This window comes from Camelina sativa, chromosome 7, assembly GCF_030686135.1.
Source record: "Camelina sativa cultivar CO46 ecotype springtype chromosome 7, ASM3068613v1".
Classification (NCBI taxonomy): Eukaryota; Viridiplantae; Streptophyta; class Magnoliopsida; order Brassicales; family Brassicaceae; genus Camelina; species Camelina sativa.
The window spans coordinates 28,834,037-28,853,868 of record NC_141886.1 but is presented as its reverse complement, the minus strand read 5'-3'; the positions used below and the strand labels follow the sequence as shown (position 1 = coordinate 28,853,868).

Genomic DNA, 19,832 nt, shown 5'->3' with positions numbered 1-19,832 from the left:
CGACGATACTGAATGTTACTGGGCCTAATGGGCTTTTTAAACAAAATTTGGGCTTTAGTTTGGGTTTTTTTTTTTTCCCTCAATCAGCCAGCCTTCTCTCTTCCTAAATTAGCTTCTCGAAGGTTTCTCATCGGAAGAGAAAAAAGTACGGCGATCGGGAAAAAATGCATTACGGCGCGGCGGTGAACGGACGTAAACGTGGACTGATACTTCTAGGCAGCAGAAACTTCTCCAGATCGTTTTTATTTTCTACTTCTCCATTATCTGGTTAGTATTTTCAGTATTCACACTTCTGGAAATGTTCTCGAGATCGGGTTTTTGGATTCTTACGGAGTTGAAGAATTGAACTGAAACACCAAATGAATTGATTCTGGTTTTTTTTTGTTAGAACATGAATGTTTCATCAAGGACGTAGCAAAAGCTCAGCCTCCTATGCATCTAACTCAGTTGCTCAACATATTCACAGCTAGAGGTAGATTCAAATCTTGCACTGACTTGACTTGTGATCATATCTTCGAAGTAATTGTGTGTAATTTTCGGAATTGGTGATATGACATTTGTATAAGGTAAATCCATAGTTTCTCCTGGTGCCAAGCAAGGCTTGTTGCCACTTACTATACCATTGGTGAGAATGAGCCCAGGTATGTATGATCGTGGACATTGTACCATAAGTTTTTATGTTTGAGTTTGAAAACACTTTCATATTGAGTTTGTGTTGACTTTTCAATTTTCAGGTTCTTCAATTGCTTTATTACGGTGGCCAACAGCTCCTTCTAGGTTAGGAGGCTTCTTTTATCTGGTTATATCTTCATATTTTGTTATCTTATCGTTGTATCTGGTGTTTTCAGTATGGAGATGCAAGTGGTAGAAGTTCAGAAACATGGGGTTTGGTTTTTAGCCAATAATGTAATGGGTCTTTTATATCATTACTGGTGCGTTGATGTCGGTTCATTTCTTTCTGGCTGTTTATTCTCATATCTGATTTTCATTGGCCATCATTCAGGTTGATCAGTTCATTCACAGAATATTGGTGGAAGAAGATGTTTCTAAACCCGAAGAATCAAGTCAAGAAATCTTCAATGCTGCAGGGGAAGCTGGAAAGAAACTTTACAGTAAGGGTGACTTTGCCAAGTCAAGACTGTTAGATTTGGATGCCTATCTATTAAGAAAGGTACATATAGTGAACCTGTTATTGTCAGACGCTTTTCGGCATGTGGGTGATTGTGAGCTTTGTTATTTAGGTTGGACTGTTTCCGGATTCTCTAGAACGTAAGGTTATTCGACATATCGAGAATGGAGACCATGTAAGGCTAGTAATAACATCTATCCTGTTGAAGTTGACTTGTTTTCTCTTTTTAAACTATCTTCACGTGCTAATACAAGGTTTCAGCTTTGGTGGCTGCCGAGTTTTATACAAAGAGAGGGAGCTTCCCCGGTTTTGCCCGGCCTTTTGCTTTCAACGCAAAGGTTTTACTGAAGTTCGTATGATCCTCTCTTATCAGCCTTCTATCTCCTTGTTAATATATCCATGAGTTGATGCGTGTGCCCTTTCTAGAAAAATCTAAGACCTCTATGGTTTTGTAGACTTGGCCGTAGCTTAGAAGCGAAAGACGCGGCTCGGGGTGCTCTGACATCTTCATGGTGGACCTTAGGATGCAGATACGAGGTACAATTCCTTGAATACCATTTTGATAATTGAAAAAAGAATGGGGAAAGGTGTTGGTTGAACATATGAAATGGTGCCCAGGAAATTGCTCGAATAGCAGAGTGGGGAGAGGAGCAAATTGTGAAGTACAAGGAGAGAATTACAGGAGAAGGAAGACAACGAGATATAGAAAGGGGAAAGCCGATGTCTCAGGTTCGTTTTTTGCCTCTATTCATATTTAGATTCTCATATCATGGTTTCTGGATTCAAGGACTTGAAACAAAACTTTAAACTGTCAGGCTTTCTTGGACGAGGCTTCGTTCTTACTGAATCTAGCGTCACTCGAAGGGACATGGGACGAATCACTGGATCGGGTTGCTCAATGTTACAAGGAAGCTGGACTTAACGACATCGCCAAGTTTGTTCTGTACAGAGATTGAGTAGTCTCTTTTAAAGTCCACAATTTGTTTTTCGAGACCTGACATTACATTATATCAAATGATCTTTGCATTTGGTGTCCTACGTGGGAGATTTACATTAACCCTGCTAAAGATTCATTGGGTCAAGATAACTGATTGTATCTTTTCTGAAACTAAAAAGTGAAATAAGATAGCATGATCATCTTATTGGGTAACAATAATCTAAGTGGAATTTTATATATACTGCCAAAAAAATCTACGAAAATGACAGTTTAGTAGCTTGCATAGTTTGGGACCATATTAAGAAACAGGATTAAAGGTATTTGATTATAGTCTAAATGACACCATCTTCTTAAGTAGGAAATGGAATAGAGAGCTTGTTGCTCTGACCTTTCTTTTTTCTTCCCAACAGCTTTCTCCAGAGGCTCTTAACTCCAACGCTCTTCTTCTGAGGAACAATGGCGAAACAGTTTGTGTCAGTGCCTTTGCTTTTGTCTGAGAGAAGAATATGTTCCAATGCCTCAATGGTTTCATTGTAAACAGAACTGCCTCCCTTTCCATTTTTCTCTGCTGCTTGTGGTTTTTGAGCCTTGGAATCCCCGGTGTCGTGATCTTCTGCCTTCATCTGATCTAAAAGAGATGATCTCTGGCTGGTCAGTCTCTTCTCTGGTTTTGTTTCTTGAGAAGGTTGTACACCAGCTAGATTGTCCGATTTTTCAGTCAGGTCAGACATGAGTTTGTCAGAAAGTAAAGCTGTTTCTTTTGAGTTAGTCAATGCCTTAAGCTGCTTTCCAAGGTTTAGAATCGTCTCTTGACACTCGGCCAATTTTTCTGAAGCAGCTGTGATTTCCAATTCCTGAATTCATTAAACACATAAAACAGATTGGTTTTGGGACAAAAGCAATTCTCAATGTTTTATTCTGCTTTAAACTTACGGTTCGCATGTTTTGTTTTTCTTCCAGCTTGAGCTCGTTTTCTGAGGCACTGCAACAAGAAACCATTGGATGCATCAAAGATAAATGTATGGATTTTCTGATATGAAGTCTTTAAGCATTCACATTTACCTTACTGTCTTCTCCTTTGCCTCTTCTTCAGCCATATTGTTTGACAATTTTTGATTTCCAGGTTTGTCTTCAATTGACTGATCCTTGCAAGCCAAAAAGGAAACATCTATTGTCTTAAGCTTATCTGCTTCTGAAGAAACCTGACGACATATTCCAATATCAACTTCACTTCCACTCCGGGATTCATCCCACTCGAACTGCGTCTTAATCTCATTTCTCATGGTGGAAACATCTTGAAGAGAAAAACAGTGGTTCACCATCCATTCCAACACAGAGCTTAGCTCTTCTACAAACTTCCTTATGTCTGATTTTCTGTCTAATAGATCGTAACAAGTATGAAGAAATCGCTGCAATACACTACTCAGCTCTCTAGTTTTCCATTGCAAGACACGAGCAGTGTATCCTGAAAGCCTTTCTGATTCTCCGTTGGACACATGACTTTCATCTTTTAAGCTGACTCCTTCGATAATTTCAATGATACTATGAATCGATTTGCTGATATCACACTCCATATCTGGTCTATCATCCACAGTGAGATTTTTAGTCTCCTGATGGTTTATCACAGAAGAGCTTAAATGGTTTACACTTGACAAAGCTTTTCTGATATCTTCAAGTGCTTCATCAGTGTTTCTCTGCGCAAGACGCTTGTACTCCATTATCGCTTTCACCACGATATGAAGAGACTGAGGTAATTTTCTCATTAAATCATCTTGGGGAGATGCAACAGGATTTAATGAATAATCTGTTCCAGGAGTTTTTGTTGGCTCTGATGAAGTTTCATTTGATTCGTTTTCTACTGGACCAGTAGCTGAAACGGAATCAGAAGAACAAATATGAGAACTTCCAGGTCGGTTGTCGATTGTGCTTGCAACCATAGCAAGCTTTTCCATTTCAGCAAAATCATCCATTAGTTTCATCTCTGAAGCTTTAGGGGTTCCAACCAAACTCGAGCCCATTTGCTTCTTGTTCTTGAAATTGTCTAGCTCTGAAAGTAAAGCAGAAGCCCAAGAATCAGCACAGCTAACTTTATCATCATTGTCAAACTCTGATAGTGATGCAATAGAGACTTCACACGACACATTGCTTCTCCGTGTTGGCTCAATGTTTGTGCCTTTAGAAGATTCTTCAACATGAGACTCGAATTCTAGTAGTCTAGACGCTGTTCGAGAATACATATTTCTTGAGAACTGAAGCTCACTGACTTTCTTGTTTAAGGCTTCCCTCAGAGTCTTGTTCTCTTCTTCCAGTAAGCATACTTGCTCAGAGAGGTTATTGATCTTTTCGGAATCAATCAGCGGACTGTTAGGGCTTCCATTGACTCTTCTCCTTCCCAGCATTTCTACTTCATTCCTCATTTTTGACAGAGCAGCTGGTCCTGGTAACCGTTTTCTGACAAGTATCCGTAACCTTTGACACTCTGATTCTAACTTTGCAACTTTCTTCACATTCTCTAAGTGCAGTTTATGCGATGCTTCAGCGGTTCGACGACTAAACTCTCTCTCTTCATTCCGAAGCTCGAGCTCTTTCTCCAGCACTCGGACTTCATATCTCAGTGAAACGTTTTCTTTCTCCTTCGACTCTAAACTACTCACCAAAGCATTGAAATCAACTTCGATTCGATCCCTCTCTCTGTTTAAATCTTCAACAGTTTTGTTCTTTGCTAACAAAGCCTTTGAGAGTTGAGTGTTCTCGCCTTCTGCTTCTGCAAGCTTCTTACCAGTACCTGCCAGTTCCGCCTTTATAACAGTCAATCGCCGTTCGTACTCATGCGATGCTTTTGTCAACGCATCATGCATCCTTCTCTCCTGCTCCTCGCGAACAAAACGAAGTTGCTGCATACATTCTTTTAGACCAGCATCTGTTTGACTCGACCTTTCCTCACTTCTGTGTTTTTCATTTACAGCTTCTTCGAGTTTCTTCTTGAGAGATGCAACTTCAGCTTTTGTCTTCTCCCAGCCTGTTAGCACAAAATGCAATTGGAACAGGAAGCTATATGAGAGTGTAAAGAGCACAAAAGTCAAGGAAATTTACCAACAATTGCTTCTCGCGCCGCAGTCTCATGCTTATTGCTGTCAGCCTCGACAGAGGTAAGCTTATCATTCAGACTTTTAAGGCGATTTTCTAGCTCTATCTTCTCAGCCACAACCTTCTCAGTCTAATAATAAGAACAATCAAGCTCATGAGGCGATACAAAACCAAACTCATCAGGAGAACTTTTAGCAAATTACACAAGATTCACAATCATTGGTATTTCAGTTTTCAATACTTGAGGGTTTTTACTTTTGGTCAAAAAGAGCATCAAAAAGGAGAAACTTGACCTCAAACATAATAAGCTAAAACAACACTTGATTCTCAAACAGATCAACACTTGATACTAACTACCAACCATAAAAAAACACATCTCTAGAAGATACATAAAGAAGATCCATCTTCCAACCTAACATCAAACATCAATGCAAGCATCATCATATCCACCTACGGACTTACCTCTCCAATGCTTTCCACAACCGTTTTCTCCATTGATTTCTTCTTCCAAGGCCATGCTTTATGCTCCATTTATCACCTCCACAAACAACACACAACTACTCTTACTCAACAATAATATCCTATAACACAGAAACCAAAAACAGAAAGACTTTGGATAAGCTTTATAACTCACATTGACATAAACAAACCCAAAAACAAAAACAAAAAAAAAGGAACATATATTTTTTCTAGTTCTGTTTGGTTTCTCTGATCCCACATTCCTCAGAATGGACCACCACATTTACAAAAGTGAATGCGACTCAAATCCAGATTAAGACCAAAGAACAAAACAAAACCATCTCACTGTACTTATAAAAAAATCCCAAATCAGAAATCAACGAGCTAGCTTCCATCAATGGCTTATACATGCACGACACACTAAAAAGAAGAAAAATCCAATTTCATAAAGTTAAAAACTTTAGAAGAAACCCCATGACGAATCACACAAAAAAAAAAGTCATCTTTTTGATTATCCACATTTAGAAGATTTGGTAATTAAAAAAAAACCCCATGAATAAAGATCAAAACTTTCCTCACCTTCTTAACCAAAACTTAAAACACAGATCGTCTCTCAAGGAACACAACAATGGAAGAGATTAAAAACAGAGAAAGAGTGAAGAGGACAAATGAAAAAAAAGGGATTGTTTGGCAAAGTTAAGATTACTTGAAAACAACTGTAGAGAGAGAGAGAGAGAGAGTGAGACTGTGTGAGAGAGAGGATGTGTCGGGTAGGATCTGATCGAAATGGGCCATGTACGCTTAATGAACGTTGGATCGTACGAGATTTATAATATCGCTAGAAGAGTTAATTTGTATTTTAAGGGGAGACATGTTTATGACTTTGATGGACCTCGGAAGTCTAATAAATTAGTAGGGAGTGAAGAGGACAAATGAAAAAGAGTGATTAGGGAGAGTAATTAGTATGAATGCTTTATTATGCTTAATGAATAATTAATTGAGTTAAGTGTGCAATCTAATCAAACTTTAAGAAACTGATTTTTTTATTTGTAGTTTACTTTACTATCTCTATCTTAAAAGAGATAAGAGGTTGGTTTCTATTTTCTAATAAATAATTAGATTGTCCAATAAAATCAGTATTTTTAATCCAACAACAAAATAGTAGTTGTCACTTGTCTAAACTACTCTAACTTCTAAAGATGAATTGATTACTATTTTGGTGGATCATAAAAGCTAATTCCGTAAATAATAAATTGTTTGGAGTTTATTGAGCTATAAAAATTGCTTTGCCCGATGGGTTTGGTTGGACATGTTTGGATCATACGACTCTATTGTAGTAGATTCTTCGTTCTTGTTAATTATAGGAGCTAGGAGGCTTAACTACCATTCACTTAATTAGCTTTCTAAACATATTATTTGCTAATTACTTCATCAACAAGCTTATGCCTTCTTTGTTTAGAAAGGACTTCAAATTATGGGCCCAAGTAAAGATGTAATTAGGCAACTAAGGTTTAGGTGAACGATCATTGTATATGAATAAACACTACTCCATTACTTGGTTTTGATCTCTATACTCCTACACAGACCCATATGAAGGGTCCCTCTGAGGTACCTTAGAGCATTTTCCAATGGTCTTTTATTTTGCTTCTAAACTCTATTATAGAGTAATTTTTGCTCCAGTCCATCTCTACTTTCACCTCTATAACAGAGATTGCTATTTTTTTCTCTATTTATAGAAAAACTCTATTTTTTCCTCTATAAATAGAGTTGAACTATTTTATTTGTAAAGTAGTCCTCTTAATCTTTAACTTCTTTTATTGATGACCAAAATAAATAAAATAAGTATTTTTAAGAACCAATAATATAAATTGAAGTATAAATATTTATTCTAAAATATTGAGATTACCAGTTGCAAAAAGATAATTTTATGAAAGTGTTACAAAATTTAAAGTAAAATAGATTAGTTTGTAATTTTTATAAATAAAAGGTATTAAGTGTAAAATAAAAATAGAATCTATTTGGAATATTCTTTTATAGAGGAAGAAATAGGAAAAACCATTGGAGCAAAACTCATCTCTATTATAGAGGAAAAAATAGAGAAAACCATTGGAAATAGTCTTAGGATCCGCTTGAGGAGACCAAAGTCAGAGACTGTTTTTCACAACCGCTCAAAAAGCTTTGACATCGACTATCACTATATAAGAGAACAAGTCACTCTTGGTCTACTTGAAACAAGACACATTCCAGCGGCTATTCAGCTAGCAAATATCTTCAGTAATTCACTGCTACATAGAGAATTCGAAGAACTCCAACACAAATTTGGAGTCGGTAAGTCAACCACCTTACAATTAAGGGGGAATATAAGTGAAGAGCCAAAGATGGACCGAACATCAATGCAAGAAAAGGCCCAACACATAGAAAATCCATCTTTCCAAAACCCCCATCCCCTCCCCCGAGATCGATTTCTTCAAGGTTAATATGGATCCTTCTGTTATGTGACGGATTACCGGGATTCCTTAGAGAGGGATTACGGCGTGAAGATGTTTTGGGAAATTGATACCACACCTTTAGAGAGTATAGATCAGGTGTCGACTATATTTGATAATATCACTTACAATTTAAATCTTAAATTCAAATTTCTTTCAGATCACTTTTCTTTTAGAGGTTTATTATTTATATGGCGTTTCCTAAAATTGATTAAAAACTAGGTAATAAATTTAGAAACACATGATATAAATATGATCATATAAGTAGAAAGTTTATCATATCTTCAAGGTTGAAGAAATCCCCCAAGATCGATTTCTTCAAGGTTGATATGGATCCCTCCAATGCCCTTTATGTGACGGATTACCGGGGTTCCTTTGACAAGGATTACGGCGTGAGAATGTTTTGGGAAATTGATACCACACCTTTAGAGAGTATAGATCAGGCGTCGACTATATTTAATAATATCACTTATAATTTTAATGTACTTTAAATCTTAAATTCAAATTTCTTATCAAATCACCTTTTTTAGAGGTTTATTATTTATATGGCGCTTCCTAAAATTGATTAAAAACTAGGTAATAAATTTAGAACCATATGGTATAAGAAGTAGAAAGTTTATCAAAACAATCAAAATTTGATATTTTATACTATTTGTGTATAAAAGCAAAAAAAAATCACGAGATATTGTGGATGTTTAAAACTTTAGTTTAATAATTCAGGTTCCAAATTCCTTTCATTATCAATTTAAGTTCTCATCTCATAAACTTAAAGTATCCACAATGGAAATAAAATTGAATATAAGATATATTATTTGCACTAATATAATTTGAGTTATGTATATAACTAGAATGCATCCACTAATATTGGGATCCTATCCAAATATTAAAAAGTTAGGATTGACTGAATCATCTTACAATAGTTATTATGGTTGTATTCTGTTTTAGTTTTGGAAAACTCTAGAAGAAAATATGCATATTATATATCAAATATAAGTATTATATTCTAATTATTCTAAATATGATAATAAGTTATTTAGGAGAACTTAGACAATTGTGTAGTATTGAATGTGTGGTGTTGTTCCAAATTTTGTACAAAAACGTTGAAAAATGTGAGGGCATTATCCTAATCATGTTATGTTTTCCATTTGAATTAATCTCATTTGTTGTTAATAGACTTTTTGATTTGTACTTGCAAAAACTTGATTACTATTTTGAAATCTTGATCGTCATCGAATGAAAATTATGCTTTGGAAAGAAAAAAGATATATCCTAAAAATTTTGAATTAACTTGACACGAGACACATGACTTTGGGATACTATAATTGCACTCTACAGTTATTTAAAGCATCTTCGCAATTTGCAATAGTAAAATATAATCCAACAAAATAGAAAACCATTCTTTTTAAGTCAACCCAAAAAAGTAACAAGTCAAAACAAAAGCAAATCATATCGAAGCAAAAAGTCTAAAACAGCAAATAGATTCCCGCAAAAATTTGTCAATCAGAGAAAGAGTGAGAGAGAGGAGAGAGTCCAAAGCAGAAACTCAGAACAAAAGCTGCTCATAAGTGATCATTAATGGAAAGTGAAGCCAAGAGATCACTTGGGCTTCCACTTTTGTTGCCATCACTCCCCTGTGTTGATGGTGGCTGATTCACGTTTCTCAACACATCTAACGCCTCCGAAACCTTAGCATTTAAAGCCTCCGGTGACTCGAGTAGATGCAAAACTTCAGTCTGATCCATTTCCAGAAGCATACCGGTCACTTTTGCAGCGTTCTCGTGCTCTATCTGGTCCACTAATGGGTATAGACTCTCACCCAAAAGCTACACAAACCCAAATCATACACAGATAATGTAAGTGAACTTCTTCTTCTTGTACACTATGTGGCAACTAGATAGGTATATATTGATAGAGAAACTTACTGTTCTCTGCTGAGCAGGTGTAGCGTTAGCAAGGGAAGTAGCCAATTGACCAGCGGACATAGGTTGAGCAAAAGGCATTCCATTCATGTCATAAGCAACTGGAACCATTCCTCCTTGCATTGGACCCTCGGGCATGTTTCTACCACCAGGAGGGTGACGGTACCCACGTCCTCTTGGCATCATCTATATAGAAGGGAAGAACGCAAAGGATTAAAGATTCATCTTGATCTAGGATTTACGACATTCTTAAATGCTCTTCTTCTTTTTTTTTTTATTACCTGTGGCTGCATATAAGGCATTGGCTGCTGATGCTGATGGCGCATGGGTCCATCTCCTGACCGTCTGCCGCCTGGTCGTGGACCTTGCTGCCCTGGCTGCATCATCGGGCCGAAAAAGCTTGGCCTCATTCCTGGAACCATCTGAGGCTGATATCCAAATCCAGGCTGTCACAGGTTTAAGGAAATTAAATGAGTGGTTACTGATTTGTAATAAAGAAACACAATAATCTATCTATGAAGAAATCGAGTTACTAAGGACTTCCTATGAAACAAACGTCAGTTTGGAAAAGGGTGATGGTACCTGGTGAGGGATGATTGGTGGAGGTCCTTGACCATAAAAAATCTGTTGTCCAAGACCTGGTGCACCACCCGGAAATATTGGCATCCGAGGACCCACACCGGGAATAAAAGCAGGTCGCATTTGAGAAAACTGTGCCTGAAAAAGAATACATATAAAGATTTGAGATAAAGCAAACATAACCGCACGTAGCAGTTGTTATCTATGGGTGTGGGAAGTGTTACCTGCAGCTTAGCCCTTCTTTCTTCTTTCCTCTGTGCAAGAGCCACATACAACGGTTTGCCACCAACCATTTTACCATTCATTTCATTCAGCTGCAGAAAACCCCCAAAAGAAAATGAATCTAGAAAGAAAATAGAGGCTCAAAACAAATTATCAATATTGTTATGACACAAGATTATTTAAATTACCACTCTAGAAGCTTCACTAGCAGCTGAGAAGGCAACAAAGCCTGATCCTTTGCTAGTACCACTAGGGTCCCTCATAACCTATTTGACAAAAAGCAAGATATTCCAATCAATAAGGGACAAAAATTAGCATTTCTTCATGGCTATTATGTAAGTGAAAGACAACAATACTGACCTTGCAGGAAGTTATTGTACCGAATTCAGCAAACAACTCGCGCAGCTTCTCATCGGTGACAGTATCATCAAGGTTTTTAACATATAAATTAAGCCCATCGAATTTGTTTCCTGAATCCCTTGAGCCTTGTTCATATCTTCGGCTCAACTCAAGTTCCCTCTCAGATTTCTTCTGAGCTTTACCTACATACCACTCCTTGTCATCAAACTTCTTCCCATTGAGAGCTTCAACAGCACGAGCTGCATCTTCAGGATCCTCAAAGTTGACAAATCCAAAACACCTGGACTTCCCATCTCCGTCCCTCATAACCACAGCGCTCGAGATACTACCATACTGACCAAAAGTAGTCTTCAACTCATTATCCGTAGTCGTCTCCGACAAATTCTTCACATAAACATTGGTAAACTTAATCTTATCAGCAGCAGACTCTCTTTCCTCCTTACGAAGGAAAGGTCCAACAAAAAACTGTTTATCATTCAACACTTTTCCATTCAGCTTCTCAATGGCATTCTTAGCTGAATCCTCAGTATCAAACTGCACAAACCCATATCCTCTGGATTGACCCATGTGATCAGTAGCAACCTTACAGGACACAATAGTCCCACACCCGGAAAACGCCTCGTGCAGAGTTTTGTTGTCAACTGACTTGTCCAAATTCTTCACATTGAGAAAAAAGGTCACATCATTAGCCAATCAAACAAAAAACAGAAGCTGCTAGATCATTCAAAAAAAAAAAGTAAATACCTTGACAAATAAATTCCCAACCCCACTTCTACGAGCAGAAGAGTCACGAGAAGAGTAAGTAATCCGAATCATCTTGCCATTGAGACTAGTGTAGTTCAGCTTCTGCATTGCTTTTTCCGCTGTCATTACCAAAAACACACACAAAACAGACTCACTCAACCAAATTACCCTAAAACACAATCAGAGAAACATGTAACATTGGGGCCAACAAAGCATCCTAAATCGTTCAAATTAGTATCTATAATCAAATTCAAACTAATACCCATTACTCAAAGTAGCCAGAGGACTGATTACAAAATCGAAAAAATCAGATCTTTAGCATAATGTCAAATCAAAAAGAGGGGAAAGGGAACAAACCATCTTCGCTGTTGCTATAGTTGACATAACCATAACCAAGAGAAGTATTGGTAGCAGCATCACGGCAAACACGAACAGATACGACCTGACACACCTCGGTGAAATAGTCATAAAGCTGAGAATCCGTTACATTGAAATCCAGATCTCCGACATAGAGGGAACACAGAGCACCGTGATTGATCCCATCGCCGCCGCCGCCGAGTCCAGGCGTAGCAGAAGCCACAGCCCCGTCGTTAACCGAAGGAGGAGGAGGAGGAGGAGAATGTGAAGAAGGAGCTTGAACCTGAGCCATTCTTTTGGAGATTTGAGAAGAAGGAGAAGAGAAAAAAAAGACCCTAAAGTAAAGATTTTTGAGGTTTTTTTTTTGTATATATTTTTGATAAATTAGGGATAATTAGAAAGAGAGATAAATTAGGGAACGACGACGATGATGACGATAGGGGAAGACGAAGTCGGAGATTGTTGTGGGCAGCACGGCGAGACCGCAGCGGATAGTGATGGAGAAAAGTTTGAGATTATATAGTTGCTCAAGTCTTTACAAAAGAGTGAAATCTGAAAACCCTAGTTTTTGGTTAAAGTAAAATAATTATTATTATATTTTTTTTAACGGTTACAGATTAGATAAGAGAATTAGTCTGCTTTACTCTCAGCCGTCCGATTCTTTTTGAGAATAGGACCACCATATCTCTCACGTGGTCCTCTCGTGACTTTGGGAGCTGGGCAGACCTACTCCCCATACTCATTTTCTCCGCCGCATACCTCTGTTTTGGTTTGTAAAGTTAGTAACTTTTTTCTGGTTTTTGACTATAGAAATTTGTGAATTCTAGTTGTAGAGAAGTGTGAGTATATAGAGTGTTGGTGTGTGTGTTTTGAATCTTTAAAAAAATTGAAGAAAAGGGATTAGTAAGTAAGATGGCTTATATAATGCAGGATTTTGAAGGTGAATGAGCTCTACACTTCATTGGACTTTTTTTATAAGCCATCTTACTAGTTCTTCTTCTTCTTCTCTTCTATTTTGGGATCATAGGAGTTTTAAGGAATGCTTTCATGATGTTATTACTCTTAAGGACACTCTGGTTTATGATGAACTCCTTATCTTTGGTAAGCTCTCTTGCATGATTGAATCTGATTCTAGCTTTGCCGGTTGGGAATGCAATGATAATGGCTATTATATATAACTGTTTTGGTTTCTTAAATTTTGTTTTCACTTGCTGAATCTTGCATTTGAGAATTCCACAGAATTAGTTTTGAGGTTTCGTGATTGTTAACTGCAGGACAAGAAGTGGCATCATAACAGTTTTTAAGTAATGTCTCAGACTCTCAGGCTGCTTTTTTATCTTGTGATAAATGGCGCGATTTGAATTTTCATGTTATACTTCGATGCTCAGTTTATACGTTCCTGCTTGTGGCTTTTAAAACAATTCATGGGGCTTATGAGGATTCTGCCTGCCTGTTGGGGTTGTTTCAGATTATAACTTAGGTTTCATTCTATGCTGCTGATAACTGATTTAGAAATGAAGTCGAACTATAAAGTTACTTACTATGTATACATTTGGTTGTATCCTGTAAGTTGCGGAAACCTTCTTTCTTATCCGTTGTCAAAGAGTATGCTCACTGTGAAAAACAAAGCTTCTTGACACACACCTGCTATCGTATGTATGTCGTTTTTGCTTTGTTAATCGACGGTGGAAGTTTTGGCTTCTTTAATAGACAGTTGAAGAAATGATAGCTCTATCCTCTATGTATCTATCCTGAATGCTTTTCTTATGAAATCATCATATTGTTTGTCATTGGGCATTAGACTAGGTTGCTTCCCATGCGACGGATATGCGATAGTATGGATTGAAATCTTGAAGCTTTCGTTATGATTTTCAGTCTAATCTAGTTGACTATAATGCAAGAGTTATGACCATTTATAGCACAACAATTCATGTTTCGTAATGAATGTTTCTGTTAAGGGTTCTGTTTAAACTACAGTTCATACCAGATTATTTTCCGACTGGCGTGTAAGTCAAAGAGCACTTGCAATATCCCATTCTCTAATCTCTAGTCAAGTAAACACTGATGAACCATTTTCATGACTTTCAAATGCAGTGTTAAACCTACTCAACAAGAACAATGAGGAAAAGTTTTTAGAGATCTGATGACGCCACCATCTCTAGTAGAAGACTGTGTAAGCTACTTGTTATACCCTTTCTACGTGCCATTGTTTGTTCTCTTTCTAATCATGGAAGAGCCAAGTAATAATATATAGAAGCTTCCAAGAATTTAGGGAAAGCTGCGGCGGCCAGGATTCCTGTATTAAAAAAACTGTGTAAGTGCACTTCTCTCTGTCTTTGTGCAGAACCAGAATCAGCTTCTGTGTTATTGATGGGTTAGGTTACCAGATGCTTTGGGTATTTGATTCGCATCTAAGTCTAATTAACCACACTTTTGATTAACAAAAAAGTGAAAAAATAAAGCTTCATCTTTCTTTGGTTTGTTTATCCACCAAAGTACTCTCTTTTACGGTACTTCTTGGCTTGCTTTGGTTCAACCAAAATGTCTTTTATATGCCTTGCTGCTGAATTCGTCGGTACAATGGGCACTAGTAGTAAGCTAAATATTGTTGAGCTACCATATGCTTTCATCTTTAATTTGGTGAATAATAGGACGATTTGGAAGAAAAATTAAGTTAATAGCAGAAGAAGAAATAACTAATTTACTAGTTATATAACTCTTATCAGCACTTACCAAACTCATGATCAAAATCACATGTAACATTTTTATTGTTCTATAATATGTTATTTGTATGGATGTCTAATTTATAACATAACTAGATTAGGAGGTTGAAATTCCTTTTATTTATATTGTAATTTTTATATAAAATATAATTTATGTGATTGTTTTTAAAAGTTGTTGTGAATAAAACATTATGCAATAAAATCATATGCTAAATATGAGGACTTGAATTTTTTTTGAGATTTCTTATGAGTGATTAATTTCTGTTATTTTGATAAACATTATTTCTGTTATTTTGATATATAGTTGCTAGTATAATCGAAAATCACTCTTAATCTACGGAAGAGTGATTAATTTTTTAGATTTTGTTGCCTATATATGATTAATTTAATATTCTGTGGAGATTTTATTTTATTTTTTTGGAATATCCTTTTTTAAAGGATCTGAAATTAAGATTTAATTAATGGTTACAACCCATATAACCTATATAACATATCAAATAATCAAATAATTAATTTTATAATTCATATTATATAGTTTACAAAAAAAGTTATGTATTTCCGTTTTATTATACAGGGGATTTTATAATAAAAACTATTATTCTCCATGTTATAACCACATTAAAATAACATGTTAGTAGTGGGAAAAAATCAAATTTCTAATAACGATTAGGAAAAAAAGACGATAAAATCGTCCAAACAATTCGTAAATACAGATGCAATAATTTTTGTCTTTTGGTGCAAATTTACTCTTAAAAAAATGTTTATCTCTATATTCAAGTTCAATTTGGTTATTAAAAAAAGAACAAAAAAAAAGTAATTAGTACTTACAACGTCAAAGGCTCATCATGAGTCATAAGAATCTATGTTTGAATTTTTTAGAGTCAAGAAAAAAACTCATAAACCGAAATTTCACTTTCATTTATTACTTTTTAACTCGTCTTTGTTTGTTTTGTTCAATTCTTGTGGGATCACACAAAACATGTCTGAAAAAAAAAGTCTCTATCTTGTGTGTCCGAATCTTTTGTGTGTTTCTCTTTTGTGGTCACAAGTTTTGCGTCAATCTTTAGACTCACACATCACCCGTTATTACAAAAACAAAAACGGTTCCTCACTTTTCACGTTTCAACACATTTTTGCCAATGTGTGTGTGTACACAGTAAACAAATATCAGAATCACCGAAGAATCTTGCCGACCAAACTCTGCCCCTAAAACCAAATAAGCAAGTTGATCTGTATAATTTGCCCCCACATTAAAAATCCTCAAAAAAAAAAAAAAAAAAAACATCAAATCACTTTTAGTGGTTACGATAATTTTAGAGCTTTAGTTGTTAGAACACCAACCTCCACAATTGTGTTTTTTTTTTTTAAATTTTAAAATTTAAAACACATCAGAACTATTTTCAAGGATTGAGATATTTTTGCATCTTCAGCTTTCGACTATGCTCTGTAAAACTATACAGTTTATTTGTAAAAAAAATATATGTCTTTTAAAAACAAAAATGTAGAATCTACTTATCTTATGATGGGGTTATATATGTCTGTAGTACCTCTGCGATACTCCAAAACAAAATATTTTACGCCAACTATAAAGAACGCGAAACTGTTGACATATTAATAAAGGAGATAAAACCGCACATTGCAGTTATAATAGTAACAAAAATGTTACAATCGAAAAAAGAAATCTGCATATTTTTGTTAAGAGTTAGAATCGTAGTGTACTTTCTCGGCATCTACATTTACCGTTCAAAATCAAAATAGATTTTCATACGAAGTTTAAAAAGTCGCCGGTTCGGGCAATACTTACCACCATATAAAATGTTTGTGATCTTTGGTATGAAAGAATTTATGTGCTTTTAGATCCATAACCTCATAGTAATTGAAAAAAGAAAAAAAAAATCAAAATAGATGTTTCATTTGAAATTGAAACCTTGTTTAATTTTGTTTGTTATGATTTAAAGTTGTTTGGACACAAACTCGAATAAAAACGAGTTATTAGGGTACAAATTTGAATTACACATCGTTATTTATTATTCCCCCAAATACGAAAAGAAGAACATGCAAATCTATTTTTGTAGTAGCAACTAGCAAGCGACAATTTCACAAGAGCATGAGTTTTCTAATTTATATAAATCCATTTGGAGGACGAAACCAAAAAAAACCCAAAAACCATGGAAGCGCATGTTAGCGACGACAAGCGCATCATAAAGAAGACAAAACATTCTCTCTACAAACTACTTTATATCATCTCCTCTTCGTACACACGTCATCATCCGAATTTTCCGGGTCGGGTAATTTATTCAAATCGACCCGTTCCAACGACCCGTTATTACCACTCTTACCACAATCCTCCTCCTCGTAATCACCACCACCACCACCACCGCGGCTCTCTCCCGATTTAAAAACGACCGTAGCACCAAGCGCATCAACCTGAGCACCAACCTCCGCCGCTTTTCTCCTTATATACGCCGCCGACATATCTCCTCCACCGTCACCACCACCACCTATTCCTCCTCCAGAAACAGTGAGCCCAGCCAAAAGCTCCGGGAAATTAACACGAGCTGAAGGACCACGGAGGTAAAACACAGCAGTGTCGTAAGCTCTCGCCGCTGCTTCGGGTGTAGAATAAGAACCTAACCAGATCCTCGACCTTTTGTTCGGTTCACGTATCTCAGCCACCCATTTCCCCCATTTTCTCATCCTTATACCTTTGTATGGTTTCAGATCTCTCTTCCTCGTCCCTATCCCCATCGTCGCCGCCGTAACCGTCGCCGTCACCGCCGCTCCCGTCTCCATTATTTTAACTGAGTTGTTTTAAAGAATCATCGACCCGATCTGGTTTTTTTTTTTTTTGGGAGAAATCGGAACTGAAACGGTTACATTAAGAGAAGAGATGAGTTTAAAGGAAGAAGAAGAAGAAGACAAAAGAGTTGGGAATTCACCGACACTTATTATTATTTTTTTGGGATTCTTTTTTTATATTTTAAAGACACGGACACAGAGACAAATCTCCTCCTCCTCCTCCCCCACTCTTATTTATACTACAACAAATACTTTTTATTTTATTTTATACTATTGCAAATTATTTATGTTTCTCTTTGTTTGTTTGTTTGTTTGTTTATTCTCTATTTGAGACTTTTTTTATAAGGAATAATAATTTTTTTTTTAAATGTTTTTATCAAGAATGTGCTGGTATTTTGATGTCACTTTTACTCAGATTACTTGATGAAATGTTTTGGTTCATGTCACTATATATTGATAATTCCTTTTCTTTAGGTTAAATACAAATAATGTTTTCTTTTCTGGTTTGCTTATTGTATTTGTTTTTTTAAATATTAATTTAGTTAAACAATTTGATAATAAAATCTAGAGTTTAACCTTTATAAAGATATCATTATAATGAAACAAAGCACTTTAACTTAAACTAAGTGGAATATAAGGAGAATTAAAATATATATATATATATATATATATACAGAAATTTTTTGGGATTATTTTTAAAAAAATTTCTATTGCAGTTCATATGATTTTACATGGCAAAAATATTTATTTTGTCACTTATAAGATAATTTAGATTTTAATTATCAAATTATGTGTTAGTGTTTTTTTTTTTGGTTTTTCTTGTCATCTGCTACGTACATTCTTATCACCGTAGATATTGTGATCTTATTGTCCTTCAAGTTTTTTTGGTAACTTTAGTATTCTTTTTTTTTGTGATTAATAATTTTTTTTTCTTATTATCTTTTCGTTTTTTTTTTAATTGTATATTTTCGTTTCATATAGGTCTTAATGGTCCACAAGGACCACAACCATCTTTATAAGTTCCACTTACGTGAGTTCGAATCCAACTTACGTCGGTACTCCGAAGTGACATATGAGGAAATGGCTCTGAGCGGCTCTAAGCCAATCAAATTATATCAATAAAGAGACTAGAGATGATCATATTAATGATATTGTTTTTACCAAAAGACTGTAGTAACTAGTAAGCACACGAAAATATGCAATCGTGCATTTCAAATTGTCCGTGAAGATATAATGTGACCGACATTTTAATATGATTCACACCGAAAGGAAACAAAAGAGAAAAATCGTATGATTTGGATTTACATGGCGGTAAAGTCACATGTAACCAAGAGCATCTTTTATCATGTAACACAAATTGTTTTAAAAAATATTTAACAAAAAAAAAAATAACTAGCAGAGTAAAAACGTGGGATCGATCCTCGTCATTATAGAATACTAGAGAGACTCCTATGAATTATGATCATGCGAATCACTTAAACACATCAATAAACTTGAGAGAGAAAAGAAAAAAACACAAATATTGATTAATTACTCTTCGGGGCTAATGTCTTTCTCTTTCCCAACCCCAATTATTATTTACTCAAATTTAAAATAATTACAGTAAACATAAGTTGTAGCATGTATAGAGATAATCAAAATTCACAAAAAGTAATAATAAGAAAAACTAAATTTTAAGAACTGGGAGAGTGGAGACAGCAAAAAGCTTTAGGGGGAGGGTTTGACTTTCGTAATCCAGCTTTTGTCTGTACTTATGAAAACCTAATCTGTATTATAATTATAATGATTAGGGACCATATTTTATCATTAAGTTTATACAATCATGTTGTTTTTTTGGGCGTTTGTACAAATATATTCAATAAACTAAAAACTTTGCCACTTATTCAACATCACAGGCATGAGGCATGCCATGTACTTTCATCTTTGTTATATAAATCTGACAAAATGAAGTTCTTTTGTCTTTTTTCTCATTTTTTTTCCTTTGTCATATTTTTTTCTCTAACATCTTCATTATACTAGGATTGCCTACGA

General features: G+C 35.6%; 3 protein-coding genes, 1 long non-coding RNA gene and 1 pseudogene across 17 annotated transcripts; 2 read left to right on the top strand and 3 right to left on the bottom strand.

Annotated features, from left to right (window-relative positions):
* Position 1: 1 nt before the first annotated feature.
* LOC104702868 (protein IN CHLOROPLAST ATPASE BIOGENESIS, chloroplastic) lies at positions 2–2,279 on the top strand. Of its 8 annotated transcripts, none has more exons than XR_015561272.1 (11): positions 2–267; positions 389–472; positions 567–641; positions 735–777; positions 849–932; positions 1,004–1,171; positions 1,242–1,304; positions 1,391–1,478; positions 1,585–1,666; positions 1,748–1,858; positions 1,945–2,279. XR_015561272.1 is itself a non-coding variant. In XM_010418787.3 (11 exons), exons 1-11 carry the CDS (start codon positions 165–167, stop codon positions 2,083–2,085), a joined length of 1,023 nt encoding a protein of 340 aa, XP_010417089.2. In that variant the 5' UTR covers positions 78–164; the 3' UTR covers positions 2,086–2,279. The 8 variants fall into 8 exon arrangements, 1 of the variants encoding a protein (XP_010417089.2); XR_015561273.1 differs by having other exon boundaries at positions 1,391–1,482; XM_010418787.3 differs by having other exon boundaries at positions 78–267; positions 849–906; positions 1,384–1,478.
* On the bottom strand, positions 2,272–6,628 carry LOC104702869 (filament-like plant protein 7). Of its 4 annotated transcripts, none has more exons than XM_087457304.1 (6): positions 6,319–6,628; positions 5,616–5,691; positions 5,160–5,283; positions 3,129–5,085; positions 3,000–3,048; positions 2,272–2,920 (listed from the first exon to the last, which is right to left on the bottom strand). In XM_087457304.1, exons 2-6 carry the CDS (start codon positions 5,682–5,684, stop codon positions 2,417–2,419), a joined length of 2,703 nt encoding a protein of 900 aa, XP_087313430.1. In that variant the 5' UTR covers positions 5,685–5,691; positions 6,319–6,628; the 3' UTR covers positions 2,272–2,416. The 4 variants fall into 4 exon arrangements, with proteins under 4 accessions (XP_087313430.1, XP_087313427.1, XP_087313428.1 ...); XM_087457301.1 differs by having other exon boundaries at positions 5,616–5,734; positions 6,192–6,611; XM_087457302.1 differs by having other exon boundaries at positions 5,616–5,734; positions 6,319–6,556.
* Positions 6,629–9,484: 2,856 nt separating this feature from the next.
* On the bottom strand, positions 9,485–12,993 carry LOC104702867 (polyadenylate-binding protein 4). Its single transcript, XM_010418786.3, has 9 exons — positions 12,280–12,993; positions 11,923–12,041; positions 11,179–11,835; positions 11,007–11,084; positions 10,821–10,910; positions 10,600–10,734; positions 10,299–10,463; positions 10,021–10,203; positions 9,485–9,921 (listed from the first exon to the last, which is right to left on the bottom strand). Exons 1-9 carry the CDS (start codon positions 12,569–12,571, stop codon positions 9,658–9,660), a joined length of 1,983 nt encoding a protein of 660 aa, XP_010417088.2. The 5' UTR covers positions 12,572–12,993; the 3' UTR covers positions 9,485–9,657.
* LOC104702866 (uncharacterized) lies at positions 12,932–14,002 on the top strand. 3 transcript variants are annotated; one of them, XR_015561265.1, is made up of 3 exons: positions 12,932–13,057; positions 13,307–13,380; positions 13,554–14,002. It is a non-coding gene; the product is annotated as an uncharacterized LOC104702866 (long non-coding RNA). The 3 variants fall into 3 exon arrangements; XR_015561266.1 differs by having other exon boundaries at positions 13,048–13,219; XR_002032905.2 differs by lacking the exon at positions 12,932–13,057 and having other exon boundaries at positions 13,243–13,380.
* A 3,004-nt stretch (positions 14,003–17,006) lies between these two features.
* On the bottom strand, positions 17,007–18,093 carry LOC104702865 (ethylene-responsive transcription factor ERF008 pseudogene; annotated as a pseudogene). Its single transcript, XR_015561264.1, has one exon. The product of XR_015561264.1 is annotated as an ethylene-responsive transcription factor ERF008 pseudogene (transcript).
* Between the last annotated feature and the right edge of the window lie 1,739 nt (positions 18,094–19,832).

What these genes read in the sequence shown, in the direction of transcription:
- LOC104702867 (XM_010418786.3), bottom strand. Translation starts at nt 12,571, where the DNA reads ATGGCTCAGGTTCAAGCTCCTTCTTCACATTCTCCTCCTCCTCCTCCT. An exon ending in CACCAATCATCCCTCACCAG is followed by an intron (nt 10,464 to 10,599) that starts GTACCATCACCC and finishes AACCTGTGACAG; the next exon opens with CCTGGATTTGGATATCAGCC. An exon ending in TGCCTTATATGCAGCCACAG is followed by an intron (nt 10,204 to 10,298) that starts GTAATAAAAAAA and finishes CCTTCTATATAG; the next exon opens with ATGATGCCAAGAGGACGTGG.
- LOC104702868 (XM_010418787.3), top strand. Translation starts at nt 165, where the DNA reads ATGCATTACGGCGCGGCGGTGAACGGACGTAAACGTGGACTGATACTT. An exon ending in CAACATATTCACAGCTAGAG is followed by an intron (nt 473 to 566) that starts GTAGATTCAAAT and finishes CATTTGTATAAG; the next exon opens with GTAAATCCATAGTTTCTCCT. An exon ending in TTTGGTTTTTAGCCAATAAT is followed by an intron (nt 907 to 1,003) that starts GTAATGGGTCTT and finishes GCCATCATTCAG; the next exon opens with GTTGATCAGTTCATTCACAG.
- LOC104702869 (XM_087457304.1), bottom strand. Translation starts at nt 5,684, where the DNA reads ATGGAGCATAAAGCATGGCCTTGGAAGAAGAAATCAATGGAGAAAACG. An exon ending in GCAAAGGAGAAGACAGTAAG is followed by an intron (nt 3,049 to 3,128) that starts GTAAATGTGAAT and finishes TTCTTGTTGCAG; the next exon opens with TGCCTCAGAAAACGAGCTCA. An exon ending in AAAAACAAAACATGCGAACC is followed by an intron (nt 2,921 to 2,999) that starts GTAAGTTTAAAG and finishes TAATGAATTCAG; the next exon opens with GAATTGGAAATCACAGCTGC.